The 15,594-nt window shown below is 40.1% G+C and overlaps 1 protein-coding gene and 1 long non-coding RNA gene across 4 annotated transcripts in view; one reads left to right on the top strand and one right to left on the bottom strand.

Annotated features, from left to right (window-relative positions):
- Positions 1-15,594, bottom strand: part of CNTNAP5 (contactin associated protein family member 5) — a 1,053,040-nt gene that overhangs the window by 458,414 nt on the left and 579,032 nt on the right. For both annotated transcript variants that reach the window (XM_025277585.3, XM_044936563.2), the window contains exons 9-10: positions 6,524-6,673; positions 3,622-3,793 (exon numbers count right to left, since the gene is read on the bottom strand). In XM_025277585.3, coding sequence (XP_025133370.2) covers positions 3,622-3,793; positions 6,524-6,673 — 322 coding nt within the window. The remainder of the gene's footprint in view (positions 1-3,621; positions 3,794-6,523; positions 6,674-15,594) is intronic.
- The window catches only part of LOC123331715, a 130,264-nt gene continuing 125,109 nt past the window's right edge, over positions 10,440-15,594 (top strand). The window contains exon 1 of one of the 2 annotated variants that reach the window (XR_006548446.2): positions 10,440-11,063. This is a non-coding gene — a long non-coding RNA (uncharacterized LOC123331715). The remainder of the gene's footprint in view (positions 11,064-15,594) is intronic. The other variant, XR_006548447.2, reaches the window with a different exon arrangement.

Raw genomic sequence — 15,594 nt, 5'->3', positions numbered from 1 at the left:
GTATAAAGAGTACTGAAGGTGGCTGGGGTCTGTCAAGTCCCAACTGTGATTTCTTCAAGGGTTCTCTCAACTTGATCTTGGACTGTCAGACACTGGGCAGTCCTCCAAAGAGCCTCCTAAAGCCACAATGTTCCTTGCTGCCAGGGCTGCTGTGGGCCAGTCCAGTTCCTCCACCTCCTTTCTTCCTCAAGGCCAGAAGCTTCAGCAAAATGCCCATTAGGGAGATGCAAATTGTTGGTTTAAATCCTTCAGTCCTTGAGAAGGAACTCTCCCAGCTTTTACTCAAGACATCAGCCATAAAAAAGAATGAAATAATGCCATTTGCAGCAACATGGATGGACCTAGACATTATCATACTAAGTAAAGTAAATCAGAGAGAAAGAAAAAGATCATATGATATCACTGTTATGTGGAATCTAAACTATGATACACATGAACTTATTTACAAAGCAGAAACAGACTTCGTTGCTTTTCAGTGGCTAAGTTATATCTGACTCTTCATGACCCCATGGACTATAGCACACCAGGTTCCTCTGTACTCCATTATCTCCCAGAGTTTGCTCAAATTCTTACATATAGAGAAAACAAACTTACGGTTACCAAAGAAGGAAGAGGGGGAAGGAGAGATAAATTTGGAGTTTGGGACTAACACATACATACTTCTATATATAAAACAGGTAACCAACAATGACCTACTATAAACTATATACTGTGTACTATACTCTACTCAATATTCTGTGAGAACCTATAATGGAAAAGGTTCTGAAAAAGAATCAGCTATGCATATGTATAACTGAATCACTTTTCTGTACACCTAAAACTAACACAATGTTGTAAATCAACCATATTCCAATATAAAATTAAACATTTTTATTAAAATAAAATACAACTGTACTCAAAGTATGACATTGGAATGTGTGCTTATTTGCTCATTGTTCAACTCTTTGTGACCCTTTTGGAGTGTAGCCCACCAGGCTCCTCTGAATATGGCATTGTTCAGAGAAGAGTACTGGAGTGGGTTGCCATTCCCTTCTCCATGATATTTGAATATATTTTCATCAAAAGCATATATTAAAGGTAAGAAATTTAAAAATCAAAATTATTTTTGTTGTGTTTTCACAAAATTTTCTTCTGAAGTGTTAAAGCTCACTGTTACAAATAAAAGATAAAATAGGAATCATAGTTAATGAAAACTAACATTTTTCATCAAAAAGATTTAAAGTATCTAATGTTTTAAAGTATTCATTGAGCTTCATTAAACCTCACTAAATTTTTCTGAAAAAAGCCACACACAGCCAGACTGTTCTTTGCCCCCATGTGTCCCCACAAACCCCACCCCCACACCAAGTGGCAGCTCCTTGAAGGCACAACTTCCTTCACACTGGTCCTTAAATCAGGCTCACGTCGACTAGCACGTTAAAAATAAAATGCAAAACTCAGAAACCACCTGTTTTTCTAACCCCAACCCCCTCTCCAACCAAATGTTAAATATAAGTTCAAGAAATAATTAATTAAGCAAAGCCTTTTACCAGTTTCCCTTCTGTTAGAGAGACTGTCTGGTAAATCAAGAAAAATGTCCCACTTACCCACTAAACTAAACACAATCCCTTATTATACAATTAACCAAAACACTATTGTATGTAATACAATTATACAGTCTACAATTACACAAAAGTAATGATGCAAAGTAGATGGCAATGGCGTCCCATGTAATCAAAAATAATGAAAGCACCCTCAGTTAGAAATTAACTAATCATAAGAGATCCCTACTGATAAATGTTCCATCGATCTACACTTTGCAAAAGGCTGTCCTGTCTGATGAAGTGGGATACCCCCCAATCCCTTATCATTAATAACGACTATAGGAATGACAACCATTCTGCAAGATATCTTTTATTCTGAGATCTCTAAACTAGCACATTCTAATGAAGCATGCATTTTATTACCCACTTTTCCAGCTGGCCAAATAGGAAAAAAATGAAGCAGAAGAGCCTGGGAGTCTGTGTGATTTGTTGACAATCCCATGTGGAGTGGTATTAACAGAGAAACATGCATATAAAGTTCCACCGAAGTCTATCAGTCATTCCGAGCATGAGAGGAGATTATGGTCTGCAGAGCTGATTTCTGTGATGCTCAGTACAGGCACCTACTATTTCTCATCATTGTTCCCCTGGACCGGAGCAGTGACCTCTCTGCCTCTTGGCTGGTTCTTTTCCAATGCATCCTTCTCACTTTTCCTGAATACTCTTTTTACCAAACAAATCTGACTGCCTTCCTTCTTGAGTCTTCCTAGGGCATCAGGCTAAATGCCATACACATGCAAAGCTCTTTATAATTGACACACATCCCCAGCCATATTCACATCATATGCTCTATCACCATGACCTATATTTTATGGAATCTAAGACAACATTTACTGTAAGACATGACATTATTTTACAGGCTCCTAAGAAAAATAAACAGCCAATTAAACTACTATAAACCTTCAAAGGTAAGATGCATCACCATATTAGAGGTTTTTAAGTGAAAACTAAGCATCTTGGGTAGACGAAAGGCTTACAAACCATGATCCCCCTATTTTTATGGCATTTTGCATGCCACATCCTTCCAACTTATGAGTTACCATCACCTCCGCCCCTCAGCCAAGCCTGCCCATCTTATAAGACTCAGCTCAACACCACTTCCTGAAAGCTGTCCTGACCTCCACTGCCACTGTCATAGATCTCACAAATAAAGGTATACTTCTTGGACATTGATAGCATTTTATGGTGATGTCTAATTAATTCCCTGAAACATAAGCAGAGACTCTATACCAGCAACACAGAGGCAAACACTTAACACGTATTGCTAACTCATTCAGCAAAGGGCATCTTGACCTGGGTGAGTAGCACTGGCAGAAGGAAGGAGATAAAGTGCTAGAGAGAACACATGGGCCACATGATTAACTTTGCTGAAAATTCAGAACCCCTCCTCTTTCATTTCCTGCAACGAGTCTCTGAATCTCTTATTCAAAATCTCAATTTCAGAAACATCAAATAAAAGAGGAGCTAGAGCCCAGAAGAAATGAAGAGGGAAAGGGAAGTGTTGCTAAAGGTGTTAAGTTGTGGAATAGAAGTGCTGCTCTCTGTCCAGGGTCTGATCTCCTCTGGTAAAAGAAGCAGTGGGTGAGGGGTGGTAACAGCAAAGATCAGGCTTCCAGGGAGTCACCGAACTACTGGACACTGTCAAAACCTCTGTTACAGGAATCCCAGAGGGCTTGATTTCATTTGTCTGTGTGAAGGGACACACACTGCTATTCCTAACTGCAATCCCTCCCTCCTTTTCACTTCCCTCTTAACTTCAAAGTAATCAAATGTTGTTTATGCATAAAATTTTAATCCTTTCACAAATTTGTATTTTGATTTAATTTGCATATCCCATTTACTGCAAGTGAAACTCAACTTATTTAAAACATTTTTCCCTGGGCCTGAAATCCTTTTAGAAATATATTCCATTAGGCGACTCAATTATATCTAATGTGGCTGATGTCAGTGGATTTGAATTTTGGTGAAAGAAACTCATATTTAGAACAGTGAGAATGGGAATGGGGTGGGAGAACAGAGGAGAAGAGACAATAATTACCTGTCTTTGATGCTACACAGATCAATGTGTAAATCACTAAAATTCCCCAGGGAACCTTGCTGAACTGAAATGAGGTCCTTGGGCTGGTTATCAATAAAGATGAGCCTCATGCAGCCTTGGAAAGCCTTAATAGGATTTAAACATTGGGAATCGGTGAGATTGTCAGGGCACCCTGTGGGACAGAGAAAAAAAAATTAAGAAGAATACTGAAATGGTCAGTCATTACTTTAGTGACCTATTGACAGAAGACCTTAAGGTCTAATTATTTCAATGTTTTTTCATTCACAGCAGTGCACACATTTTTTTGTTGTAAATCATACCATTCTCAGAGATGGGACAAAACTGGTACAAAATGGGGCATATTTAATCACTGTATAGAACAGAAAACAAAATATGTTACAGGGGATACTGATGCCATTGCATTTATCTCATTCTTATTTCTTTTTTCCCTCTTTGTAAGCCATTTGCTATTGTTTTGTGTGGTATACTTCACTCAGCCCAAGAAAGCAACATATCATAACTACTTGGGAATTTCAGTTCTGTCTTAAAAACACACTTTTAAATGAACAATTCAATTCTGAATTACACATTCAAAGAAAATTATGCTTTGGGTAAGAACGGTAGCAGAGTAGTTGTCTGGTTAATTGTCAGCATTATCAGGCTTAGTTCCTGAGAAAAGTATATACAGGAACGTAACTGGAATTTTGAAGTGATATGCAAAGCAAACCCAAATGCTAAAGGAACTAAGAGTTTAAATGCACAGTTATAGGGCTGTAATCACATATATGAAAGTTTAACACCATAACCTTTTTAAAGGGTGTTGTTTTAAAAAATATGCATCACACTAATTGAGCATAGCTTGCAACCAGAGAATAACTACTTCTCATTGCCAGGTATAGAGTCACAGACGTGCATGGGTGCCTGTGCTCTTTATAAACTCCATTCCAATGGTTTTAATAGGTTCAGAGCATATGGGAATGCAAGCTTGAAAACATGGCAATAACCCATAAATAATTGGGAATTATTTCAGCCATCTCTAATAGAGAGTCACTGCTGTGCTGAAGCCCAGCAGCTGGTTAACGGCTCACAGGCACACTATAAAATGAAGAGAGACGCTACAACTTCTAATTGAAGCTGTAGAGAGAATTTATGTAAGTTGACGATTATTACTCAAACTCATTTTTCACTTGCCTTAAGTTTACAGTCTACGTGTGGGGCGTTTGTTTAAACACTGTTCAGATCTCAGATAAATCTTCCCTCCTCAGCCTGGAGTCTCACAAGACCCGCGTCTAAAAACACTTCTACTGGGGGAAGGGAGCTATTTTGCCTTTGAGGCATTTCAGATGCTTAAGTCACATAATTAATTCAATGTTATTTCCCCCAGAAATAAATATAAGATTGCTTTATTCTGTATCAATGAAACATTGCATATGATGCGAAATTATACATTCTGTGAGATTTATCTGTGGGGCCCCCGAGACCCTTTTTTGCCGTCTTCAGAGTACGTCCTTCTGCTGTCACTAGTGGGGCATGGGGAATCAGATTTAGGGTTAAGTCCTGCTTCTACTACTCACACAAAGTGTTTCATCTCTGTAAACACCAGTGTTACTCTCTGTAAAATGGAGCTAAAATTATCTACCTCACAAAGTTATTGCCTGAATTAAATGATGTAAGACACATAAAACAATTACAGAAGATGAAAATGTTCCCTTTCTAAAGGAATTTGTTATCTGGGCATAATATGGAGATTTGGAGTGAAGGACAGAGGCTCTGGGTCCTAAAATCAAACCACAAAGGAATCACTCCAGTCAGCTTCCCTCCCAGGACACCCCGATGTGTACACTGCCTCTTTGCCAAGTCCCTTTTATATTTCAAAGATAACCCCATGTCAATGGTATGAGAGAAGCGATTTACAAATTCTATTTCAGAGACTGTACTTTTTACAGGATACTTCTCTTTAGACCAGGCCCAGCAGATGACCATATTTACAAAAGGTGAAACCAGTCTGCCCATTCTAATGTAGAAAGCACGATGTTGCAAGTTTAACCTTGACCTCACTGAACTCTCCCAGCAATTCTGCTTTGTTTCCCCACATTCTGGATAAGGAAGTTCAGGGACCATAAGTGTGTTACTCAAGGTCAGACAGCTGCTGAGATTAATTACTCGTTAAAGACTGTTTCTATAATACCAACAATTGACAAAGTAGGCATGGATAGTTTTAATGAAAAAAATACCCTTAAAATTAAATAAAAATGCACATATGCTATAAAAATAAAGCCTAATTATATATTTCTCCTGCTTACCAGATTGCCCTTGCCTTTTCATATTTGGCAAATTTCCTAGCATTGGAGGGGGCTGCTCTTTGTGGAGCTATAAATTCATGGCCCTTCTAGGTCTTCCCTCTAGCTCCCCTCCATGAGCATGGCCTCCAGGGATGTGAGGAAGGGATGGGTTGGGCATTAAGAAAGCAAATCAGCTGAGAAGTGATGGAGAAAGCTGAGGATGCTGGTTGTGCATTCTCATCTGGATTTTTTTCTCTTTCAGGTACTGCTGACTCTCGGTAGACTTTCTCTGAGTTTTCAACTGAGTTTCTCCTCTGGAATATGATCACAGAGTTTGGCATGGCTACAAAAAATCTCCTTTGGATGTGTTACATAACATGAGCTCTTATAGCTAGATTTTTTTTTTTTCCCCTCAGCACTGACCTAGATAATTTGTACAGCTGTGAAAAGTTTTCTTCTCATTATTTTGAGCTTGAGGATAGGGATGTGGTATGCGTGTGTGTGTGTGTGCACATTGGGAGAATGGTCAATTTGACACAGAAAGAATCATTGTAGTAAAATAAGTGCCCACTGCATTCTCCCTCCCTCCTTTTTTCAACCTCAAAAGCTGGGGAATTTACCTCCAAAATAGTAGCGATTTCCAGAATAAATCTGCATCCTGCTGGTGTCCTGAGCCGGGGATGCTGCATCGTTATCCAGCGTGAGAGTGATGCGGTTCCTTCTGGCATTGATGCTAACTGAATGCCACAAGCCGTCATTCAAGTCCCTTCCTGCAAAAAACACAGGGAGGACAAGCGTAGTGATGATTGACTCGGGCAGGTTTGCAAAGAGTAAGGGAAGTTCTCTTGCCTGCTGTGGTCCATGTACATACTTAGAGTGGACGCTCTCTTCATTTTGCAGCTTCCTGGGAGTCATCTTTTTCTTTTTACCATTTAATTCTATTGTTTTCTTTTTAAAATGGGAGCTGAACCATAGAATATACCTTCACACTAGGTCTTAGAGCCTAAGAAGAGGATTATCAGATACCTTACAACTAGCCTCAGTATTTAGCCTGCATGCTTGCAGTAAAATAGATAGTACAGTTATCAAGTTTCTGCCCAAGAGCTTTCTTTTAATCAATACAATGGAAATAAGGCCTTAAAAACCTATAAGTTGTTTTCCACTCAGGCCTTCAGTTGCCTAGATCTCAGCTGGTTCTGCTGGTAAGTTGGGGAAAGAGTAACCCCTGACTCAGACAATAAGTTGGGGAGATGGAATGCCAAAGACTGTGAGGGAGCCACTCATTTTAACAGCTGCTGTGCTGTGAAGTTTCCATTAGGGAAAGAGCAACGGTGCAGAGAAGGCCTTCCATCTTCAGCAGCAAGGGACAGTGAGAAGAAATGACAATTTGGGAGGAGCTTCGAGCAAATAGTCACAATGTACTAAGCTATAAAATAAACTCATCTATGCCTAAAATAAAGAATGTTGCTTAATCACTTCTAATATGTTTGGTTTGAAAAAATGGGCAACACTTCTTCATATACTACAAAGCTGTAGAAAACATTTATTGACTTATTGATATATAAATTCAGAGTCAAAAGAGTTAAAAAAAATTCAAAATGTTCCCAGTGTGTTTTTAATCTCTGAGTAGTGAATTATAGGCAATTTTAGTTTTCTCACATTTTTCTAAACATGGCATATATATGTTTTAGTAAAATAAAACTGCTTTTAGAGGCAAAAGTAAATTAGGAAAGCTAGAGATTCCAATGATACACCAGGCAGAGGAGCCTCCTGTTGTTGAAAGGGACATAACAGACTAGTTTAATTCCAGTCTTTTTCCTTAACTAATTATGTGACACTGGCTGAGTCACCTACCTTTCCAAGCTCTGGTTTTATCTCCTGTAAATATAATTCTTACTCTATATCATTGGTAAGGGATCCACTGAGATCAGGCAGGAAAGCTCCCAGGGTATGTAGGTTGTAGGCATAGTGGGTGTTTATTTATAGCATATTTCTCTCTTGTTCTTTTGCCCTGGATGCCTTTGATTCACACTACACCACACTGCCAACGTCCTTTGTTGAGGAAAGTGCCTTGGGAATTAAGTCACGAGGGTTTCAACTATTTTCTACAAAACTGTTAGTGTTACTTGCTCAGTTGTGTCCGACTCTGTAACCCCATAGGCTGTGGCCGCCAGGCTCCTCTGTCCATGGAATTCTTCAGGCAAGAATACTGGAGTGGGTTGCCATTTCTGGAGGGGATCTTCCTGACCCAGGGATTGTATCCACATCTCCTGCATTGGCAGGCAGATTCTTTACCTTCTGATCCATCAGGGAAGCCCTCCTACAAAATGTTTATCATCTATTAAGGCTCAGTCTGTGCAAAGTGTTCACTGAAAAAAACAGTCCTAATACCTAGTCTGGTCACAAAGATTTGTTTGTAACCAGAGCAGAGAGCCACCCATTTCTTCACTCAACAGACACGTGTTGTGCCCTGCTACCCACCAAGTTACCTGCCTTTCCTTATTGACTCAGTTTTCCTCCCCTGCAAAATAGGGAGAATGAGTGTACTTCTAGGGTCTTGGGAGAATTAAATCCATTAATATAATAGGACCTGTAGGGCAGCCCATGTCACAAAGTAGACAATAATTTTTGCTAAAACAAAAGAACAGAACAGCAACCATAAAACGCATGCCTCTCCCATGCCCCTGTGTTTGGCAGAGTGGATAGTCACTTCATCTGGGATAATCCACAATTAGATGGAAGAGACTTAGGCAAAGAGGCTTACAATACTGTCCTTGGAGAATTGCAGGTTAATGGCTTTAGAGAAGCAAGCAGACAACAGCCCTGCTTGCAATTCTGGGTGAATCAGTAGTACAGGGATACAGAAGAAAGACCTAACTCAATATAAGGGTCTCAAAAATACTTCACAGAAAAAGTGGTGACAATTTTAGGAAGTTGTGAAAACTGAGCAAGAGTTTCTCATTTCTCAAGAGTTCCAGGGGCCAGAGAGCCTAAGGTCTGGAATGAAACGTAGTACAGGACAACAGGAAGCTATATAGAAAGAGGGTCTGGTCACCCAGGGGCCTCATGTACCAGGTTAAGGAAATGTTTCACCATTATCCTCAGACAAAGAATTTCAGAGGGCACTTTACCCAAGATTCTATCGGAATCTCTGGGCAAGGGACCTTGGGCATCTGCATTTTTTAAAAGTCTCTTGAATGATTCTAATATGCAGCCAGGAATGAAATCACTGATTTAGAATCTGGTGGCTCAGTGATAAAGAATCCATCTGACAATGCCGGAGATGAGGGTTCAGTCTCTGAGCTGAGAAGATTCCCCTGGAGAAGGAAATGGCAACCCACTCCAGTGTTATTGCCTAGGAAATCCCACGGACAGAGAAGCCTAGCAGGCTACAGTCCATGGGGTTACAAAAGAGTCAGATACAACTTAGTAACTAAACAAGAACATCAGCATGGGGATGACCTGGCTGGAGGCACACATTCAAAGACTCTGGTGGCCGATGGCGGGAACAAGGAGGAGCAAGGACAGAAGCAGAACGGGGCGTGGGGTGGGGGGAGGCCTGACATGTGCACAGGCCCCAGGGGACAGAATGGTGGGGGTCTCAGGCAAAGTAGCAGCTGTGAAAATGAAGAGTAAGGGACAGATAGGAGCTATTTCTGGAGCTCAGTCTTTTATACTGCCTACTGGGACAGTCCCTGAGAAACCAGCTGGGGAGAAAGCACTGAAAATCAGACTAGAGGTCTGCAGGGCTTCTCAGAATGGCTACTAAAGAGCCCTTGCCTCTGAACCATCCAATGGCCATAGAGGCTGCCCCCAAGAAAGCGCAGCACCAGGCTGGAAGCCCAGCTGTGATACACAGGGGCAGCTGTGCTCCATCTGTTCTGAATAACCCAGATGTAAGGGCCAGCTCCCTCCCAGCCAGTGTTCACTGCAGCCCTGAACATCTGCCTGGGGTGGAGAGGAGAACACAGAAGCTGCTCAGCCTGGAGGCCCTACTTCCCCCCAAAAGGCCAGTGGAGTCCAGCAACAGGGATTCTGCTAATGAGGCAGAGGGTCTGTCAGGTGTTTCCTGGTGCTGAACATTTGACTTCTGTCAAGGGCATTGGGCAGCATAGCCAGTGGTGGGTCTTTACTCCTTTTACTGCCATTTGCATACCAATTTAAATACCTCTGCATAACAGATGAGATTTCATTTCAGGTAAGCCATAGACTAGGCTAAAAGGGAGTCAGTAACTAGCTCAACAGATAGGGTGAAAATAGCTCCTAAAGTGAAAAAAAGTTAGTCACTCTGTCATGTCTGACTCTTTGAGACCCTACAGACTGTAGCCCGCCAGGCTCCTCCGTCCATGAAATACTCCAGGCAAGAATACTGGTAGTGGCAGCCATTCCTTTCTCCAAGGGATCTTCCCTACCCAGGGATCCAACCCAGGTCTCCCTCACTGCAGGCAGATTCTTTACCATCTGAGCCACCAAAAAATATCCTCTAAGTGCCCAGCTAAACATTAGGGACAAAGTAGGAAAGAAGATACAGACAGAGGTCAGGGGGAGTGTGCCATCGAATTACAGACCCATCATCAGGTCACTGTACAGAAGACGCAGGGCTGAGGAAGCGGTGTGCTCAGTGTGGAGGCAGGACTGGAGCTGGAGCTGGGGCTGTAGCTTGCATGTTCTGTCTTGGGGTCCCCACCCTTTCCCAGGTCACTATCTGTCTTTAAAAGCTTCAGGTTACAATAAGGGATCGCTTGGTTGGTGAGTTGTTTTTTCTTTTCTTTCTTTTTTTTTTTTTCTTTCTGGTCTGCTTTTCCTTTTGATTTGATCTTTTTTGATCTTTTCCTACAAGGTCCCTAGTCCCTGCAGGGGGAGCCTGTGTGAAATCTTAGCTCTTAGAAGAAAATTATGTGAACAGTAGTTCTTGCTGCTGACCACACAAAGGGATCACCTGGGGAGCTTTTGAAAAGACAGGTCTCTGGGCCCCACACCAGGTTAATTAAGGCAGACTTATGGGGTGGCCACAGGCCTTGGAAGTTTCAAAGATCTCCAGAGATTCAATTGTGCAGCCTGGGTTGAGCAGTAATCCATGAAAGGTTTCAAAAGAGGAAAGAAAGAAGCTAAGAAAAACAAGACCAGCTCTGAAGAGCTGACCTGGGCACAGATTCCAAGGTGAGTGAAGTGGCAGACCTCTCTCCAAATATCTGCTTCTCCCTGGGCTCTCTGTCCCCATCCTTCTGTTAATGGATCCAAAATAACACCCCTGGAGCCTCTTCAGGTTTATTTTTTAAGAACAGTCTATTAAAGGCACAGGTTTAAGTGTTATTAATTATTCACAAATTAGGGAAAATCAATTCTATCAGGTTGCTTTCCTCCAAAAACCTCTCTGAGAGAAACAGGTCTGAAAAAAATAGAAATTTTCAATGAAGGGGACAGGAAAGCATTACCCTTGAGGAAAGGAACCTCCTTGGGGAAATTTCTCTGGGCATAGAAGAAAAGGGTTTTTAGGGCCACTTTGGGGTGATTTAAAAGCTGAGGCTTAAAAGGTGGGGCTTGGGTTCTGCAATGATTGTTGGATGATAACAAACATAAAACTTCTGAACTTTAAAGTGATATTAAATAATATTTGTCATCTCCCAGACTGGCAAAGAATAGAAAATTTTATATATATATAAAATTTATATATATATATATATATATATACACACACACACACACTTTATTTTAGTGAATATAGAGGAATCAGGCAATTTCAAAGGTTGATACATTCTTTCTAGAAGGCAGTATACCAACAAGTATCAAAAACCCTAAAAATATAATACCTCATTTCCACGAATTTTATTTAGAAGAATCAATCCTAAAATTGATCCTAAAACAAATCCTAAAACAAAACTGCAATCAAGGTTTATGGTGAAAAGAGTTCATGACATCGTTTATAATATCATTTATGATAGCAAAAATTCACAACTGCTAATATTTCTAATAGCAATAATTTAGGTGAATCAGATGTATTGTATTTGATAATACAGAATACAACCCTGAATGTTTGCTTTTCTATATGAATTTTAGTATAATGCATCTAATGCCATAAAATAAACTGTTATGTTACTACAGAGATTATATTACATTTATAACTAAGGGAGAAATGGTATCTTTATAATGCTGTTATCCATTCAAGAATGGGATATATTTTTACATTTGTCCAAGTATTATTCAGTGCCTTTCATGAGTGTTTTAACATTTTTCTTGTATGGTTTTGCACATCTCTTGTCATATTAAATTCAAAGTATTTCACCCAATGGCACCCCACTCCAGTACTCTTGCCTGGAAAATCCCATGGACGGAGGAGCCTGGTAGGCTGCAGTCCATGGGATCGCTAGGAGTCGGGCACGACTGAGCGACTTCACTTTGACTTTTCACTTTCATGCGTTGGAGAAGGAAATGGCAACCCACTCCAGTGTTCGTGCCTGGAGAATCCCAGGGACGGGGGGAGCCTGGTGGGCTGCCGTCTCTGGGGTCGCACAGAGTCGGACACGACTGAAGCAACTTAGCAGCAGCAGGCACTATTGTAAATGAAAGTTTCTCTACCATTAATAATAATTATATGAAATATAATGTAGTCATTAAAATCATAATTCCAAGAGTGGTAGTGATATCTTATTAGGTGAAATATAGTATATAGGATATTGCTCCCATTTTGTTAAAAATGACAACAAAGAGAAAACACTGGAACTAGCTTAACTGCGAGAATCACAGATTCTTTTTTCTTATGTAAAGTCCTAGAATTTGTGAAGTTTCTAAAAAACTTGTGCAACATTTGTAATTATTTTTTAATACTATCAAACTGTTTAGGCTGAGATAAAGGATAGGAAATGTTTTCATTGTTTTCTACTTCTCCCTCCACATCCCTCCACCTCTCATTATTTAAAGTAACTGCTTCCTAGTTCCAGAATCCAGCCTAAGGCAATGGTATAAAAGGTCTTTCACAGAGAGCATTAAAGAGGTTTAGAAGGTTTTCTTCATAAAAAAATATAAAAATAGACACTTTCCATCCTTGCAACCAAACTTGCAGATGAAATGTGAAACACGGCCCAATTGTAAAAACAGCTAACAATATACACTACCAGTACTGAATATCTACAATGAGCCAGGCACTTTGAATATGTAATTCCTAATTCGCACAATATTCCCAGAGGCCAAGTTTTAGGGCCCTCATGTTACACAAGCTAAAACAAAATTGGAAAGGCTGTCCAGGGTCATATGGCTACTGTGGGGGTAGACCCAGAATTCAAACGCAGGGGTCGGGCACCCAGGCTAAGCTGTCAGGCGCCCAGGCTGAGGGCTTTCTGCTCTCCGCGCTCCAAAGCGAACCCTGCTTTGCTTCAGGAATCATTCTGATGGCCAATTACCTCTACCTCTATTTTCTGCTGTGGAATTTAACTTTGCTTTTTTTTAGTTATATTTTTGAAACAGCTTTATTGAGATAAAACTCACAGACTATACAATCTATTTGTGTAAAAAGTACAGTTCAGTGTTTTTAGTATAGTCACAGAGTTAGGCTGCCATTACAATTAATTTTAAAATGTTTGGAGCCCTCAAAGAAATGCTGTAACCTTAGCTATCAGTCTCCAATTGCCTGAATCCCCCACCTCCAGATGTGCCAACCAATAATCTGCTTTCTGTCTCTATGGACTTGCCTGCGGAGATTTCCTATAAATGAAATAATATGTTATGCTCCCTTTTGTACTGGCTTCTTTTGCTTCACATAATGTTTTCAGGGTTCATTCTAGGTAGCAGCTTGTATCCGTCTATCTGTATCAGTCTATCTATCTACCTATATGGCTGAATGTTGTTGCATTGTGTGGACAGACCACATTTTGTTTATCCTTTTGCCAAGTGATGGACATTTGGGTCACTTGCACTTTGCTGATATTATGAATAATGCCGCTATGAACATTCCTGCACAGAGTTCTCTGAGGACTTAAGTCTTTAATTCTCTTAGGTGTGCACCTAGGAGCCGGATTGCTGAGTCATATATGGTATCTCCATATGTAACCTTTTGAGGAACTGTTTCAATGTTTCCTAAGTAACTGCACCACTTCTGTTCTCACAAGGCAACCTTCCCTTTGACAAGACTGAGTTCACACTTTAGTTCTGTCCTTTCATGAAACTTCAAGTTTCTATTGAATTAAAGCACAACTCAGCTTTCGTTTCTCAAAATGTCCACTTAGATCTGACCTTGGACCTTTTCTACTTTGATTTTATTTTTCTAGATAAATATCATTACCAAGCATCTTGTGTGTTTTTTAATACCTTTTTATAATGAGACCTTCACAACAATTTATAGTTCACACTTATTAAGACTGAGACTCAGGTGACTAAGAAGTATTCCAACAGCCTGAATCTTTTCGTTTAGCAGTAAGGTTTTGCCTTGGGAGGGACTAGAATTTCTCAAATTTGGGATTGAATAATTATTTGCTGGGGGTGTGGTGTCCTGGACTATGCTTTTCTATAGGATGTTTAACAGCATCCCTGACTCCCGGGATGCCCCCATCCCCAGCACCAAAAACATCATCAGACATGGAGTTATATAAGCTGTTTGTATATTTTAGAAATTAACCCCTTCTCTGTCACAAATATTTTCTCCCATTCTGTAGGTTGTCTTTTCATTTTGTTTATGGTTTCCTCTGCTGTACAAAAGCTTTTAAGTTTAATTAGGTCCCATTTGCTTATTTTTGCATTCATTTTCATCACTCTAGGAGATGGATCCAAAAAACATTACTGCAATTTATGTCAAAAAATGTTCTGCCTATGATTTCCTCTAGGAGATAAGGATTAACACATATACACTATGATATATAAAAAGAGAACCAACAAGCACCTGCTATATAGCAGATACAGGGAACTATATTCAATATCCTGCAATAACCTATAATGGAGAACAATCTGAAAAAGAATATATATGTGTGTGTGTGTGTATACGTATACTATATGTAACTTTGCTGTATACCTAAAATTAACACCACGTTGTAAATTACCTATACTGCAATTAAAAATGAATAAAGGGAAAAAAGAATAACACCACCAAACTCAGAGTTTTACAAAAATAAAATGATAAATGTATATGAATATTCTTGTGTGTTAGTAGCTCAGTTGTGTCTAACTCTTTTCAACCCCATAGACTATAGCCCACCTGCAGGATCCTCTGTCCACGGAACTCTCCAGGCAAGAATATTGGAGTGGGTGGGTAGCCATTCCCCTCTCCAGGGGATCTTCCTGACCCAGGGATCGAACCCAGGTCTCTTGTATTGCAGGCAGATTCTTTACTGTCTGAGCCACCAGGGAATATACTTAGCACATTATTTGGCCATGCTGAAAGCCTATAAATTAAGTTTGTGCTTTAAAAAAAAAAATCATCACCAGACACTGCCAGAAGTCCCCTGCCTGAAAATGTGGGAATGGGAGGTCAGGGTGGATGGGACTGGAAAATTTCCCTTGGTTGAGAATCACTGGTATCAAGGAATAACTTGAGGTTGCAGAGTCTCAGAAAGCAAGCACTTGATTTCTGTCTGTTTCACTCCCTTTTCATCTCTCATTCGCAGTCCAGTTCCTAACAGGTCTTTGCATTTCAGCCTTCACCTGATTTCAGGGTCTCTCTCTTTTTTTTTTTTAAATTTTATTTTTAAACTTCACAAAATTGTAT

Source organism: Bubalus bubalis, chromosome 2 (genome assembly GCF_019923935.1).
Source record: "Bubalus bubalis isolate 160015118507 breed Murrah chromosome 2, NDDB_SH_1, whole genome shotgun sequence".
Taxonomy (NCBI): Eukaryota; Metazoa; Chordata; class Mammalia; order Artiodactyla; family Bovidae; genus Bubalus; species Bubalus bubalis.
Note: the sequence above shows the minus strand (reverse complement) of the source record. Positions and strands in the feature narration are given on the sequence as shown.